General features: G+C 37.2%; 1 protein-coding gene across 10 annotated transcripts in view; it reads left to right on the forward strand.

Annotated features, from left to right (window-relative positions):
• Nucleotides 1–17766, forward strand: part of UBE3A (ubiquitin protein ligase E3A) — a 55048-nt gene that overhangs the window by 21867 nt on the left and 15415 nt on the right. For 8 of the 10 annotated variants that reach the window (XM_052773912.1, XM_052773914.1, XM_052773909.1 and 5 more), the window contains 3 exons: nt 28–72; nt 10520–10830; nt 14665–15920. In XM_052773912.1, coding sequence (XP_052629872.1) covers nt 28–72; nt 10520–10830; nt 14665–15920 — 1612 coding nt within the window. The remainder of the gene's footprint in view (nt 1–27; nt 73–10519; nt 10831–14664; nt 15921–17766) is intronic. The other 2 variants (XM_052773917.1, XM_052773916.1) reach the window with 1 other exon arrangement.

Here is a 17766-nt window from a genome sequence, read left to right on the forward strand (position 1 = left end):
CTTAAGGTTTTGTATCTGTATTTGCAGATCACCAGGAGAACCTCACTCTGAAAACATTGAAACTAGCCGAATGTAAGTAAATGAGTGGATGAGTTTGGTATCTCTTGTTTAAAAATGTTTTGAACATATGTAACAGTTACTATTGCACCTGCTTAAAAAAAAAAAAAAAAAAAAAGCTGTGTAAAACTGGAATTACCTTAGAAAAAGTTAGTATTTTGCTATGGAAAAATAATTTTAAGCCTCTGTACAAACTGTGATTTTTTTTTTTTTTTTTTTTTTTTTGGAGGGTGAATGGGTTGAAGGGAAAGTTCAGAGGTTTAATTTAACGGGAACCAGTAGATGGTAGCATAATACAGTGTCAGAAATCTTCAGGCCTATATTCAGACTTGACAGTAGGGGTATAATTTCCACCTGCTGTTCACTAACATCTTGCATGGGTTTGAAGACACTTCAGTACTAAGACACAATACCTGCTAATATCTGTTGTGGCAGATGGATTGCTGAACTAAGAAGAAGAAAAAAAAGGTCTGACTTAATTTGGCAAATTTATATACTAGTTACTTCTAGAAACAGAAAACTAGCTTTCTTTCACTAAACAGTATTCATGTAGCATCTTGCTCGCAGTTCTGAACCTTGTTTTGGTCTGTCTTCATTAGCCTAGAAGCAAGATTGTGATAGGCTGAAATGTTCATTTCAATTTCAAATTCAAAAGGGTTGCAGGAATGAGAGGACCATTTTAAAAGAGGAAAAAAGTTATTTGAGGCTTTATTCTTCTGTGAATTAGCAAACAAAGATTCTTTTCTAGCTATTCAAATGTCCTGTCATGGAACTCAAATAGGGAAACCACAAACTCTGCTTTTCTGGCCTACAACACAAGTTCCAAAATAATAGCAGGACCATAGCCCAGTGGTTAGGGTACTGTATGAGGCTTCAAGAGATCTGGGTTTATTTCTTTTCTGCCACAAATTACTTCTATGACCTTAAACTGTCTCCTCCACACCCTCCCCCCAAGTGGTTCGGCATTTTACGCACTGTGGTCTGAATGCCAGTTTCAGGATGTTTTGCCGGCTAGTGACATAGTGTGAATTGCTCAAGGACTTCTCTGCTGTAGCTGTCCAACTTGGGGAGGAGCAAAGCTGAGGTGAGCCCCTCCACATTGGACTGCATACCCAACCTTAAAAGTGATGAGAAGGAAACAAGGAATGCTTTTCCCCTGTGTTTTTAGTAATTCACTGCAGTGAAGTCTTTTCTTGCAGTAGGAGGAGCATTTCTCCTGGGGTGACGAATTTGCTTTTTCCCTCTCTCATGCCATCTGTTATAGAGGTGCTGTCTAGCTGCTTTCTTAGGAGTACAGGTTGCAGGGATCCAGACCTGAGAGGTGAGTGGCTGTCGCTATGTGGACACGTGTTAGAGACAGAGGTTGCAGGGCAAAAACACTGCCGTACTATCTTCTGCTCCAGTAGCAGCCCCTGCTGCATTGTGGTTTATGATTCCTGCAGCAAGTTGAGTTGTGTTCTTTTGTTTCCCTGGCCTAGCCAAACAGGGGAAATCAGGCTGTAGACTGGCTGTAGTCCACTCTGGATATTGTCAGTTGGACTACTGCTTTTTACATGTTGTAAGGAAAGATATGTCAGAAACAAGCATCTTGACTGGTGAGAAACAAAGTCTATAAGGACCTATGATAAAGCAGAAGGAAAAGGCAGTACAACTCTTTTTCCTTCTAGCAGTTCGACAATTCTTTTTGTGTGTGTGTTTTATGCTCTTTAAAACTGAACCTGAAAAAATAATCTACAGTACCAATCTACAGTAGCAAGCTTTTCTGTGTGAAAGCTGAATTTTTTTTTTTTTTTTTTTTGGTGCAGAATGGTGATCAGAGCTGCCCTGATAGTATAGATGTTGGGTATCTGTCTAAAATAGATGTAAGCCAGTCAAGCTGTAGGGATTTACATATTTGTTTGAGTAGTAGTTATACAGTATTAATGCATGGTGCACTTGCAAAACTAGATTTTTTAAAACTGTATCACAATGTGATGTGTACATCACCTGTTACAGAGAATTTGTGTAATCCTGCTGCATAGTTGCTCTTGCCACATAAGGTGGAATGGCAGGCGGGGTAATACAGTGACCTGCAAGCCTACTGTGTAGTTAAAAGAGTTACTATGTTATTTACATGCCTATAATTCATTAGCAAATGCAGGGACTTACACAAGTGTTTTGTTGTTTGCACAATGAATGGTTAAGTTGTTGTTGCTCTGGTTGGCTGATATAATTGCTTTATTTGTTTCTGTGTTTTGCATTGCAAAGCTTTATACCAAAAGCATAGTCACATGTTACACATGTGTGAATTAAAATAAATAAATAAATAAATCTACTGACTCTTTCAGACTCTTATGCAGGAAATTCTTCCATGGATAAGTCTTGCTTATCCCAAGGTTTTCAAATTCTGGCTCTGTGCGTGATGAACATCTTCATGCTAGCTCAGGAGTCTTTTTTCCTTAGCATTCATTCAAGTCTTTGAATTTCTAAGATCAGCAATTTCTCCTATCTGTTCCTGTCACAGGTCTACATTAATTTTCAGCTTCAATTAGTATAACTTTCTTAAACCCTCTTTAGTATTAAATTACATAATTTTTAATTGTTTACTTTAACAATAACTTGACTTATCAGTTCATGTATTTTCACTCTGTGTATTGTATGTTGTCACGTATCAAGGCAAATGTTTGGGTATTTTGATATTATGGCTTTCTGTGCCATCTTTCCTTCTTTCTGTTTTTGAGGATGGGATGCTTGGCAATTTTGAAACTTATCTCTCTTTTTAAAGTTGCTGAACACCCCGCCATTTAAGGTGTTGTTGCAGTTCTAGCTGATGTATAGTCATCTCACATTGGAGTAGATTCGATAAAAATTCTGCAGCAGCCTCAAAATATGCCAGAAAAACAAATTACAACCATTGCAAATATATACAGTAACTGTATAAGTATTAGTGTTTCCTGATACATACTTGCAGATGCTATCCTAGTGCTTCCTAGACAGAGTGCCTTAAATTACTTTCCTCATAGCCTAAAACAGAGACGGGTTTGCATAACATAACCATGGGACCTGCTGATCATGGCCTTTATATCAAACCTTGCCACATACAGGTATTTTTGTGGCATTCGCTGCTTGTTTTATTGCCATTCTTGGAAAGAAAAGATGTAAGAAGTATCTTTATGTACACCTGCAAGCCTGCACAGCCTTGTTACACTGTGATCTGTCCAGGATGAATTAAAAAATTTCTTCTCAGAGCCTCTTGCAATGCATCATTTAGCCAGATGGCGATTCCCTTGAGGAAACGTCATCAGTTAATAAGACTGCATTGACTCAAGAATTACTACTTCCTTAAATTTAGCAACTACTTAAGTTACTATTAAGTGTCTGTTTTACCTTTGCTTCCAAGAGCAAAAGTGCAGTAAGAAAAGTTGACCAAATTTTATAATGATTTGAAAGAAAAGGAATTCCAGATTTCACAGTAGAAAATATAACTGAAGCAAATATTTTGTAGACCTTGGTTCCCATGGAGCTTGGAGGATTCTGTAAATTTACCAGTTAAAAAGAAAGCTTAAAGAGAAGATATTTCTCTCTGGAGCTGTCTAATCCACAAATGCTAGACTGTTCTTAAACTGGAAACTCATGTGTTTAAGTCTTATGATCCACGTTACTTGCACTTAGTTTCTGCGTGATCGTGGTCATCCTTGGACAGAGTCATGCAGAATGAAGGTGTAGTAAAAGAATGCTACCATGGAAACCTAACTTTAAAAAGTGTTCTGGAGTTTTTAATAACTTGAAAACAGTCCCTTTCCAGTACTTGGCCTCTTTTCTTCAAGTTGTACAAGGAGAGTACTAGTTGTTCAGCATTTAGGTCTGTTCTCTGCAGATCGGTCTTACATGTTGCAATGGTCAGTCCCCTTCTTATATCAGTATTTTTGTCTGAAGTAATTTGTCTCTTGCATCATGCTTTCTACTGAAACACTCCAGTGGTCCAGAAGTAGACAATCGGAATCAGCGTCTCCAAGTTACTGTCTATGTCTTTTGATATCTCACTGCAGTGCTAATACTAGTCTTCTTTCTTTGATTGGTCTGCTGATCAGAATACAATGTATAAATTTCATACTTGACAAATTTAAACTTGTTCAGTAGAGTACAACATAAAGTTTAATTGTACTTGCTTGAGTGCCAGGACTTCTTTAACCAAGGGGAAAACAACATGGAGGGACTAAAGAATATGTATTTTGCTTAATATTTGATAAAATATTCATTATTTGTTTTGTTCTGAATGTAAAAGACTGAAGGATTCCTGCAAGTATGTGAAGTTACTATCATTTAATTTCTTTCCAATAAAGACAAAGTTTGTCTTTTTGTGGCCTCACAGCCAGTACAGAGTATTAGAGTTTAGGACTCTTTACTCGATAATTTAAAATAAAATTTGGAGAACTGTTGAAATGTTTTGTGTGGTTAGACGTGATTATTCTTTTGAAGTTTAACAGCTGATAATAATTGTATATTTTCTTTAAAATATTAAGAATAACAAATCTGTTCAAAGAGAATAAGATGTTGTAAGTTTATAATCAGTCCTAAACTTAGTAATGAGTTTATTCTGTCAGTAATTCAAGTTACTTTTTTCTTCGTAGTTAAATAAATTTATGGGCTTTTTTATGAAGGCTGTTTTGCTCCCTGCCTTTTCAAAAGGCACTGGTTCTGTAAATGTGAGCATAGTATGTAAAACAGTCAAGTATGCCTACAGTCATTACCATTTACATATGTTGATTGCTTACAATAATTGCCTAATAACTCTTTCCACATAATCAGTTATTTAATGGCTTCAAACCTGTCAGGGGGCGGGGGGGGGGCACGATTGGGGATTTTTGCTGAAATTGCTTGGGTTGAAAAGCCAGGGTATAATTGATGCATTATTCATCTCTCAATTTTATGGCTAATTGAATGTTGGAGGGGTCACACAGGTGACAGGGCAGTGAATGCTTTTTTAAGAAGGACAGATAGGAAGCAGGGTATGAAACCAGTTGGTCTGTGGAATGACGTTGTCTCTGTAGAGTCCTGGAGCTAATAACCTGAAGAGGAAAGGGCATTAATGAAGGGTGCTTTTCTAACAGGACTGTAGGAAGATAATTTGTCTGTGAGGCAAGATTAAGAGATACATGCTGACTGTGTTCTTGACCCTCTCTCTCTAGCTGTTGTTCTGCGTTGCTCCATAAAGCCAGGACAACTCTTCTGTTCTCAGGTTTGCCCTTCCTGAGGAAGAGCCGTGCCTGACTTTGCCAGCACATGCTGTTCCCAGAGACACAGTGGATCTAGAATATGTGGTGGGGAGGGAGGTCCCTTGGGTGAAGCCAGGATGGTCCAAGGGGGTTCACGGTCTGCACCCCAGCTATTGGGCCCCACCACACTGGAAAGAATGAGGTTTGGAAAATGCGAGCTCCGTGCACATGGCTGGGGTGCCAGTGGCTGAGGCGGGCAAAAGGTGTTACAACACTGCTGGAACAGAGGGCTCAGCTGCAGCTCTGGGTAGAGTGTTTGGCAGTTCGGTGTGCAGGCTACTTCAAAAGGGTCTGTGTGGGCAGTGCTTTTACTGGAAGCTTGTCTTCTCTAGCACTGCTGTTCTTACTCTAACTAGACAGAAGCAGGAATCCAACATATGAGGTTTGAAACTGAACCTCTAAGAAGGCAGTATTTAACTTCACAAATATGTCCATCTATAACCCACACACTTTTTTTATCAGTTTTTGATCTGCTGGTCATCTTATTTCCAAGGCCTAGTATAATTGTTGCAGGTGTATAAGGATCTTTATGCTCCTGTCTGTTAAGGCATATACTGAAAGTTGTTTTGCTATTAGTACTAAAAAAACTGTTCCCTGTGTTTTTACTATCCAAAACACAAACATAAATTTTCCTCTAGTTTCCCTGCACATTAAGATTTTTGTTGGGTTTTTTGAGTTAAGAAAGAAGACAGCTTATGAACATTTTGGCACTTCGGAATTCCTAATAGTCTTGTTAAAACAGGCCATTGTAAATTTCCACTTTCACATTGCTCTAAGATAGCCAATTTTTGTGACTTCTGCGTAGAAATAATATAAAAGTTGTGTCCCAAGCAGAAAGCATTCAGAAATAAGTCATTTCATACTGATATTTCCAGACAAGTATGAGACCTTCATGCATGTTTCTAAAATTTAGGTAAACTTAAAGCAAAAATAATGCATTTATGCAGATATTTTTAACTTCAGGCAAATTTTGAAACTTGGATGCAAATTCTTTGCTTTGTAGGTGAACTTTAAGGAATTATATGCTTCAAATTTTTCTAAAATTCCTTAAATGTTTAAACTTATGATTTTTTTCTGTCACAACAGTTTCCTTTATGTAGCATTTCTCTGTATTTAGCTTAAGATATTTGAGAAATGCAAATTGGCTGCTGTTACATAGGAACTTTTGAATGAGCACACTCGATCTCTTTGTATAGGTTTTAGACATTCAAAAATTACTTTACGACCCAAAATGCAGCCTAGTGCACCTTTGCCTAAGTTTCTAGAAAGACAGGCTCAGTGGTGCACATTTCTAGTGATACTCCACAGTTTTGGCAGCATTTAAATTACAAATGCAAAGTACTTATTATCTGGCTTTTTATTAGTTAAAGAACAACTAGAAAGCCTAAAAGCATTCTTTTCTCTTTAAGTACTTCAGAAGTAAGTCAGTGAATACTAATTCCTTTTTAAAAGGAAAAATGTGCTTGTGAAATTGTTGGACTTTGGGGAAGGAAGATGACATCTATTTTAGGTGCTTCTCCTCCTCACTGAAGTAGTGTGTCTTGCTTGAGGAGGTTATACAAGGCCCACTGTGTGGGAAGTTATCCTTAAGGCATAAGGATATGCCTGTGATGTCTGTGAAATGTTTACAACTGCAACCACACCAGTGCAGTTTCGTACTTGGATGTGCAACAACAGTGTGAGTCTTTGCAAACACTTATGCAAGTTCGTCACTGCAGCCTTAGCTACACTAGAAGGTGTCTGTGTGCTAATGTAAACTAGTCATTGAGTTCATAAGGGACCAGTTACTATTCACTAGATCCCTGTATAGGAACTTACAGTGAGGACTGCAGCTCCCTTTATATAGCCTGAGCTAAGAATAGAGAGGGGTTTTGTGTTACCTCACTTGATGAACCAGTTTTAATGCCTCAGGGTAAGAACTTGAAGTTTTCTGCATAGTAAATGAGCAAGGGAAGAAATTGATCAAGTTTTCACCTCTGGACAATATAGAAGGTATGCTACATTTTTTTCTGAATAATATAGGAAATGTGGGCTGTTGGCACTGGACAGTGACAATAATTCTTCAAGTACCCCAATGTGAATATGGTATAGAATATCTTACTGTTCTGTAAAATCACACATTGGCTTACTCAGAACTGCATTCTCTGTAAGTGCTTTCATGGATGGACCTCAGTAAGGGTAGCTCTTGTGGAAGGCTTGGTAAATTCTGTTCTACCTTCTTAGGTCTGTATCCTCACTTTAGGTCTCCACCTTTTTTATTTACTTAAATGATTTATCTGAGGCCATATCAAAAGTCTGCGGAATAGCTGCTGGGGAAAGGTGTGGGGGGGAATTCTAATACTGTTGTGTTCTAGTACTGTTGTACATTGTATTGTTTGCTTCCATAGTTGATTTTAATAAAAAAGAAAAAAAAAAATCTAACTTTCAGTCAGACCTTCTGTCTCTAATAGAATTTCACAGAAGTTGAGTCAGTGGCCATGAGTCAAAAGGAAAATGTTTGTACAAACAGCATTACTGTAGGCATGGCACAGTTTGAGAATTGGTAGTTAAATGTTGGAAGGCAAAAAATCTTGAGTCCCTCGGAAGTTAACTGTTAGAGACAAGTCTAAGCTTAGCTTTGTCTCCTGGCATCTCAGATATGACCTAATTAAAGTGGAGTGTTGTTTAATATGATAAAATGTGTTGTTAATATATCAGTGTTTATACATTGAAATAACTTTATTCAAACTAGATGTTACATAAGCTAGGAAAGCATGCATGCCTCTAAGACTAACAATTTCTCCAGTTTGAAAAAATAATTTCAGTCTTAGGAAATTGGTCAGCTTTTCACAATATATTTAATCTGAATAACAACTCCAGCTGCTTTAGGTAAATAAATAAATACACACATACCCCTAATTATATATGCACTTAGAACAGATGTGAGAAATAATCCATATAACATTCATAGGTGTATTACATAGGTGAGAAAACTGTGGCAAAAAAATGTGATCTACATGTAGACTGCAATGGAGAAATAAAATGGAAGGAAAATGCAATGAGGAAGGATAAAGTTAAAATAATAACATGTATATGAAATAACCACCATTTTGTATGCACTGTGGAAAACATGGTCAGTGAGAGAGAGGGAGGAAGAATAAAAGAACAGTAAGTTTCAACTTGAGTTGGAAAGAGCTTTCATGAAGGCATCAAGGCAGTGCATAGGACAGCCTGCAAGAGGAGTAAATAAGGAGCATGTTGGTGAGACAGGTGGCCATAGCTCAGGTGTAAAAATTCAATATTAACAAAGAAAGGCTTTCACATGATATACTTACCTGCTTACAAATGACAATATTTCACACATTAAATCTTAAGGTCTGCAGTGATCGAAAGTCAAGAATGATCAAAGCATTGAAATCTCGGCATTCAGAAAATAGATGTCTGAAATCATGTACTGGTCTAAGCTGTATTAAAACACTGTTGGTTTTTTAAAGCCTCTATGCTAAAGCTGAAGTATGAAAGACAAGATCAAAAAAACCCTTACATTTTTATACATACACGGAGAGAGGCAGGTTTTCCGAAGTCTGCGTATAAAAATTGGAGAGGCTAGAACTCTTACCTTGGATCAGAATACAGCTATTCCCTGTTTATACAGTAGTGGTTTTGATGGTGTTGCTGGTGCTGCTTTTTTTTTTTTTTTATGGTCTTCCACCTCTGTCTTGAGGTGCCAGGGAAACCTTTCTCTTCAATTTTTTTTGTCTTGGAACACACTGGGGCATTTGGAAGGTCAGGTAGACATTGAGGTAATGGTTTTCTTTGTAAGAAATATTTTCTTGTCTAGGAGCATGAGATCTTGAAGGGTGAAAAAGGTGTTATTGCTGAATAATGTACACTTCAATAGTTACTTTCAGAACTTCAGGACATTTTCCCTTCTGAAGCAGCTGCATTGAAACTGATACTTAACCAGCCAGTATTAACAGCTAGGTGCAGCAAGTGCTGAGTAGTACCAGTGGGTCTAGCACTTCAGTTCTCAAGTACTTGTTCTACACAGAATCTGTGCATGCATCAACATCAAAAAAGGCAACTTTAAGTTAATACGACAATTTCTGAAGAAAATCTTGCTTCCCAGTACTAATCTTTATAGTACTGTATCACTAAAGTTAGGTAAAAAGCCTGCATGTTACACCTAATCAAAATGTTTGAAATGTTTCATAGTTGATATTTTTCATTAATAACTCATTTTCTTAAATGAAGTGAAGGTTTGGGGGTTTCTTTCTAAAATGTGATCAAATATGGTGTTGGTGCTGCATGCTGCTGCTTCTGTCCCAATTACCTGCAGCTTTTGTGTGATTTCTTTACCATTTGCATGTTTCTGTAAAAGTTTGTGACCTTGTTAATTGGCCAGTTAAATTTTCTTGTGTGTGTATATATAGTACTGAGCACATTGACTTGTGTAGGTGATACAGTTGTGATTCTTCAAAATACATACTTGGCATGTATAATTGCAGGAGAAAGGGGAGGATTTGGCAGACAGTTTTTAGAGAACCATATGCCTTATTAAGCTGAGGAGAGATATATTCAGCCTTGAGCTGATCTGTAATCGTGGTTTTGTTATCAGTTTAATTAACCAAGGAATATTTTTCCTAGAGATTTAAATAGACTAAATATCAGATAACTTACTCATCTGGAATCTTGTTAAAAAAAACAGTTTAGATTTTTAAATGGTTTGTATCCTATTGGTGTAGTATTGATAGTATTACTAAATAAATGCCTGGATCATTTGTATTTCATGCTTCTTCCCTCTGTCAGTGGCAACCATACCTCAGTACTATACATCAGACTCAATCACCTGTATGAGATCCAGTTCTGTTTCACTTGCAGCCTTGCTTTGCATCTAAATTGCTCTTTTTCAGTGACAATTGAGATTGTTCAGAACTGAACAAGATTGTGTCCACTGTAACACTAGAATGTAAAGCTGAAAACTGTGCATAAATAGGATTTACCTTTCACTTACATAGGACCCACAAATTAAATTGTGTGTTAAAGATATTTGCATTTGTCAAGGTGAGAATCCTGCATTTAAAAAAATCTCCTGATGTGTCCTCTCTGACACAGAAATCTTGTGTTTCAGTGCCTGACTAATCTCTGCCTTGCTGATGCTTTTGAATGAGCTTTGTATGTGAAAGCTCTACTAATCCTTGTACTTACTGTTTGAATGTTTGCTACAGGAAGCGAGCAGCTGCAAAGCATCTAATAGAGCGCTACTACCACCAGTTAACTGAGGGCTGTGGAAATGAAGCCTGCACGAATGAATTTTGTGCTTCCTGTCCAACTTTTCTCCGTATGGATAACAATGCAGCAGCCATTAAGGCCCTCGAGCTTTATAAGATTAATGCAAAACTCTGTGATCCTCATCCCTCCAAGAAAGGAACGAGCTCAGCTTACCTAGAAAACAATTCCAAAGGTGCCCATAACAATTCCTGCACTGACAGAAAAATGAACAAGAAGGAAATGCAAGGCCCAAGAGATGACTTTAAAGGTAAGATGTTATTTTAGAATTTTCCTAAAATAAAACACATTTAATATGCATGACTATAAGCCTACAGAATTCACTGTGGTGGTGTTCTGCTGACTTCTTAAGTAAAATACAATATTGGGAAATCAAATATTTTACTATGGATTCTGAAAAATGGCTGGATTAATGCTGAACCCTTGATTCCAAATCTGGATCTTTACCACATCTCTGTTAAAATCCATGTGCATTTGTTGCTTTCTGGGATTACTGGTTTTGCAAATATGGAGAGGTTTTTTTAAGTGCTGTTGTATGACTGCTTTAGTTTTGCTAGTTTTGTAACTCTTCTTTAGTTAATGAGTTATAAAAGTTATACTTTAACTAGTTCCAGATTCTATGTTACAAAACTTAACACATGAACAAGAAAATGATACAGTGGGTGATAGGCAATACATCTACCAAGCAAAAAAAAGTTTAAGCAAAGTGATTTCTAAGCCAGTGTAAGAGAATGAAATGCCATTCTATGTCTTTTCTAACTTCTATTTAGCTTTTCAAACTCTCTAGAATAGTAAATACATACTACAAGAATAATTTAGTTGTTGCCAAAACCTGTGGTGCAAACAGAAATCACAAGCTAAATGAAATTAAAGCCATTAACCTTTGAGCAGGCTTTTTTTAAGTATTGTTGCAATAAGTGGTATAAACACAGAAGTTCAGATTCATTCATTTTAGCTGAAGAAGGTGAAACTGTTTACAGCAAAGAATTAAAAAGCCCTACAGAATCAGCAATAAAGATAGTACTGTGTTACAAGGGACCTAAGATGCTCCAGTCAATACCTACATCAGTTTGTTCTTTATCTGATGCAAGGATAAATTTGTCCCCAAATTATTTATGATCTGAGTAAGCAGAGAGGCAAACAGTAGGGAGGGGAAAGGGGAGCCAGTGTAGTGTTAGACGGGCAAGAGGCACATTATGTCTGTTTTGTGATTTGTCTTTTGGGTTTGTGTATTTTTAATGGAGGTGTGCACGTACAGAATTTTCCTCCCTCTCTCTGACCCTACTGCCCTCTCTCCCCAAGATAGGTATCTAAGAGTCTTCTCAACCTATCTCCAGAGACAGTCTGTTGCCTAAAGCAATGACTCAGACTTCATCTGTTGCAGCATCACAAGTATTGACCTGTCTTTGTAGCTATATGGACAGAGAGCATTAATGTGTTCTTAAAGCCCATCTGAGACTCTTAGTTACCTTTGGAATTGGATGATGTCTAAGAAATCTGGCAGTCTGAAATTTTTTAAGGTCTATCTGCAGTAACAGGTACTGGGAAAACTGCAGTTAAGTTTAAGAAAGCCAAGGAAAAGGATTTGCAGCTTGCTTTTATGCTTGACATAGGATTGAAAGTTCTAAGTCAATTGAAAGAAATGCCTTTCAGAAAGAATTATTTACATTACTTTTCTGTAGTGCTAAGCCCTAAGACTATTACCTTTGGGGAAAAAATGTATCTGGAGGCCATTGTCAGCATCTTAGTAATATCTTAGATGGCAGTCCAAAAAGAGGAAGGAAATAAGAGAAATTGCAAATATATAAAAAGCATGGGTTACAAATGTAGTCATATATAGAGAACGCCATTTCAAAATCAGCGTTATAATTACGTGGGAAGCTATTTTCAAGTTTGGTCACCAAAACATTAAATTGGGAACAGAGAAGGTCAGCAGACAGGCAGTGAGCACACAATCATAACAATGCTTCCATAAGAGATAATGGAAAGATGATTAATAAATTTGCTAATTAGGGAGTGTGTTGTTGGCAATATATAGATCACATGCAGTCTTTTTCACAGTCAAGGATCACTGCTAAAGCTGACTTCATGTACAGATTTGTCATGGAGTATTACTGAGAAGAAGGTCTGAGAGGAGATACTTTGTGGGATCGCTTAGTTGCAATACAAAGGGTAAGGGTCGAGAAGGCATGTAAAAGCTCCCATTCAGACACAAGTCTGCTAAAATTGACTTGAGTTAGAAGAAAGTTTCACTTACGATTGTTTTTCTCCAGCTGTTCTCACTGCTGTAAAGTAAAAATGGGGCAGACCCTTATGGCAGCTCAGAGTTTGGTCACAGGATATGACTTCAAACTGTTGTGAAACTGCTGATGGTAATACTAAATATTTTAAGTGGAAATAGCACCTGGTTAGTTCCTTAAATATTAAAACCTTTAAAAGAATGACTGGGGAACTCCTGTTGTAAGTATGGAAATCTGAAACGTATAATAGTGTTAAATTGTCAACTTTTGCTCATAAACTTTATGCTTGAGGCTATGGTCCTCATTTTGAGGAGCTATGGCACGGAACAGCATCTGTATCAGCAGTTAAATTTCTTTTAGGCAAGTTTGCTTCTTGAGCATGCACTGCAGCAGATAAAAATAGACGTTGCACTAAGCTTGAAACCTTTCGTAATATTTTCAGTGCTATTGGTTTTTTACCAGGACAGATTTTAGTTTTGAAGCTTCTTCACTGTCTTCAGATTGGTTGAAAGTCAATCTCAGTTGCATGACATAAACTTAATCTTTGCTGTGTTATATGTGCTCTAAGAATGGCTTGGGGCTCTGAAAATCAATACGTTGTCTGTCTTTGCATCATTCAGTTTGTATTTTTAATTTAATGACTGCTTGGAATCAATGTTAGTGTAGGCAATCACATTTCAAAATACTTTAACATATATCTGTCTTTATTAAAATGATACACTTCCTTCTTTATGCAGAGGTAGTTCTAGCATGGTTGGTGAATACAGTGCTGTGATGTGTGTTTTTTAGATCTCTAGAGATGCTATTAAACAGATTCAGTTTTAGTTCTAAATTATGTGTCAGTTCAGAAGAATCTGCTTAAACTAGAACATCTTTTCAGGGTCTGATCATGTGGTAATCCTACTCTAAATCATCACCTGATGTGAAAGCATCTGTGGGTTCTGTTTGAGAAGTAGCATAGAAAGCTATAAATAATGTTTTCTCCTCTTTCCTAAAGAGAAAGAAAGATTTCAAATAACAAATGGACCACCAAATGACTTGTATCAGGGGTTTGGAGGGGAGGGGGAACAGACAGGTATTTGGAGCCCATGCAGATGATGTGTGTAAACCAGCGTGTTAATCTGAATAGAAGTTGTTTATCTCAGGCCTAATGTACAAAGAAATAACCCATATGCCCATCTGTGTGTGCAGTTTAGAAGGCAGTATAAATTTCTGAGCATGTATTGTGGTTTTTCTGGATTTTCAGGCATCAGTTTCGTATAAAAACAGTTGCAGAAAGCATTAAAAATAGAAATAAGAAATCTTATATTCCCGTTGATGTACAACAAAACAAATTATTGAATCTTCTTCAAGATCTGTTTTTAAGGGAGAAAGAGTGTGCACATATGTGCATGTGCTGTGGTTGAAAAATGACATTGATTCAGTTTAGTTTGTGTATAGTTTAAAGACTTACTGTGCAGATTTACCAGAAGACTGTATTGTCACACAATCTCACTCATTCTGTCTTTTAAATTTTAAACATCTTACTGATTGGTTTAGTTTGTTTAGATGATACAATACTGTTGACTACCAAATGTAGTTAATTGGCTGCAAAACAGTTTTACCATTGAGCGTGTTCTCTGATCCGCATTCATGAATAAAATATTTTACAAAATCATAGTAATAAAATCATGATTCTTCATGCTAATGAAATACAAAGTATCTGTCTTGAGTTTACCCAACACTGACACTGTTTTTTCCAGTGTTAATGATGCGATACACAGATTTCTTGAGTAGAGCAAATCAGAAATATTTTTTCTTTTTAATTTTTATCTTACTAAAATTAATACTTTATCTTTTTATAGATGTGACTTTTCTAACAGAAGACAAGATATATGAAATTCTTGAACTATGTCGAGAGAAGGAGGATTATTCCCCTTTAATCCGGGTGATTGGGAGAGTATTTTCTAGTGCTGAAGCATTGGTACAGAGTTTCCGAAAAGCCAAGCAGCACACCAAGGAGGAGCTCAAGTCTCTTCAAGGAAAGGATGAAGACAAAGATGAAGATGAAAAGGAAAAGGCTGCCTGTTCGGCTGCTGCTATGGAAGAAGATTCAGGCGCATCGTCATCTTCATCGTCAAGAATAGGTGATAACACACAAGGAGATAATAACCTCCAAAAACTAGGCCCGGATGAAGTGTCTGTAGATATTGAAGCAGTCAGGCGGGTCTACGATAGGTTACTTTCTAATGAAAAAATAGAAACTGCCTTTTTAAATGCACTTGTGTACTTGTCACCTAATGTGGAATGTGACTTGACTTACCATAATGTGTACTCTCGGGATCCTAACTATCTGAATTTGTTTATTATCGTTATGGAGAATGGCAATCTTCATAGCCCAGAATATCTGGAAATGGCTCTACCATTGTTTTGCAAAGCAATGAGCAAACTACCCCTTGCAGCTCAAGCAAAACTGATCAGATTGTGGTCTAAGTACAGAGCAGACCAAATTCGGAGAATGATGGAAACATTTCAGCAGCTTATTACTTACAAAGTCATAAGCAATGAGTTCAATAGTCGTAACCTAGTGAATGATGATGATGCTGTTGTTGCTGCTTCAAAGTGCTTGAAAATGGTTTACTATGCAAATGTAGTAGGAGGGGATGTGGATACAGATCATAATGAAGAGGAAGATGAAGAACCCATCCCAGAATCAAGTGAACTAACTCTTCAAGAGTTGTTGGGTGAGGAAAGAAGAAATAAAAAAGGTCCTCGAGTGGACCCACTGGAAACTGAACTTGGTGTTAAAACTATAGATTGCAGAAAACCACTTATCCCTTTTGAAGAATTTATTAATGAACCACTGAATGATGTTCTAGAAATGGATAAAGATTACACTTTCTTCAAAGTAGAAACAGAAAATAAATTCTCTTTTATGACCTGTCCCTTCATATTGAATGCTGTTACCAAGAACCTGGGATTGTATTATGACAATAGAATCCGAATGTACAGTGAAAGACGCATAACTGTGCTCTACAGCTTAGTTCAAGGACAGCAGCTCAACCCGTATTTGCGACTTAAAGTGAGACGTGATCACATCATAGATGATGCGCTGGTCCGGGTAAGTCATGCAGCAACATGGAACTTAGGTTTGTTGGTTCTGACTAGAGCAAACTATGTGGGCTTTGACTAACTGAAAAGGACTGTGTGTGAGTGCAGTGTTTTATGTACTAGATTTCCTCTAGAAGAAACTCAAATAGCTTTACCATATTAAGTTTGAATTCTGAGCGTGCTGCTGAAGATTTGTATTTTCAGCAGAACCACTTCTACTCAGAGTGGTTGCAGACTTAAATGTTTTAAAGTGTCAAATAGTTCTTATTCCCCATTAACAGATTCTGCACTGTTACAGCTCTTAATGGTGAGAGTGACCAACTTCTGTTTCTTTTTCTTTGTCCTCTGGACTGTCTTGGATCATCTTCTGATAGTAGGGTTTTTCAGATGGAAGTTGGAATTAAAACCTTTCAGTTGTGTACTCTTCTTGTGGACTTCTGAACTTCTAGATATAAAGTGGTGGAGTGCCTGCATAATAAGTAGAACTTCTCACTTCTCTACGTGTTGTTGCAATTTGGTGCAAATACTGATATGACTGAGAAAGGAGAAGACAGACCTGTTAGTACCCAAGAACTGTGAGAGCAACCTGTTTCTGAATATGCTGGCTTCTCAAAGTAAAACTTAAAGCCATTTGTTCACACAGTTTTGGAACATGGGAATTATACAGGATACAAACTATAAAGAGTGTTTCACAGTAAACTTTTTTCCATAAATATGTCCTTTAATTTTAGGACTCTTCCTCCCTTTATTTTTTGCTTAAAGCTGTTATTTTTCAGAAGCTCGTTTTTCTGTGTTCTGTTACTAAAACACAATAAAGTCTACAAAATTTTTAATTTAACCCTGGCTTTTTAAAGCTTGTTGCTGAAGAGCCAGACAAGTATTTGGAGAGACTCTGGAGAAAAGTACCTGGGTTTGCCTCTCAACCCAGCTGTTACTTCTAGTTAAATTTGATGACACTAACTGCTACTGAAGGTCAATTGTGAGAGCCCTAAATGAACTCCTACCTTGATTTTTCTGTGTACCTATGGATTTCCAGGTGGGTTAGCTGCTTCAGGGGAATTGCTGATATTATGACTTCTCAGGGGAAACCTTTGTCTCCAGTACCAATAGGAAAAATAAAATTGCAATGCAGAAATGGCTTCTGTCTGTAAACCCAATTTTATATTAGGCAAATGAGAAATACACTGTTTTAAGATTAAAGCCTACTGTGTACCAGTTTTCTAATTTAAGAATACTCTTTGTAATTTCACTACCTATCAGATTTGGGGTTGTATCCAGTTATGTTTTCTCACATTCATGTAATGGAGTTTATTTCCTTGACTGTTCAGCTTTGGGATACATAAATACTGGGAAAAAGGGAGGGACAGTACTATCTCTTTAGGTGAGGATGGGCTAAAAGAGAATAAGACCTTGGTTTAGGGAGATGTTAATTTTAATGTCAGTTCCAACAGAGAGGAAGCAGACCTCCTTCCTCATGCTGATAATGACAAGGAAAATCTGTAAATATGAGAAAAGGCCTTCTTCCACATAGTCCTTGTTGTGGAAGGAAGTTGAAATCTTTGAGGACAAAAAAATGTTTGGTGGTGCTTAGAAAGCTCATGGGCAACATCAAGTTGGTGCAGCTGCTATATTGCAGCAGGGCCACAGCAGTCACCACCATGCACACTCTTGGTCTGTTGGAAATTTCGATAATTTAAATCAGATTAAGCTCAAACATACTAATTTAAATTGTGATGGGCTTACAGCAGCCCTTGCACAGCCTAGCAGTCTACGAGTACCATGCCTGGGCAGTTGCCATGGATCCTCTTATGGCTGTTATTTTAAGCTGTCAGAACATGCTAAATTATGGTTATCTG

This window comes from Harpia harpyja, chromosome 22 (genome assembly GCF_026419915.1).
Source record: "Harpia harpyja isolate bHarHar1 chromosome 22, bHarHar1 primary haplotype, whole genome shotgun sequence".
Taxonomy (NCBI): domain Eukaryota; kingdom Metazoa; phylum Chordata; class Aves; order Accipitriformes; family Accipitridae; genus Harpia; species Harpia harpyja.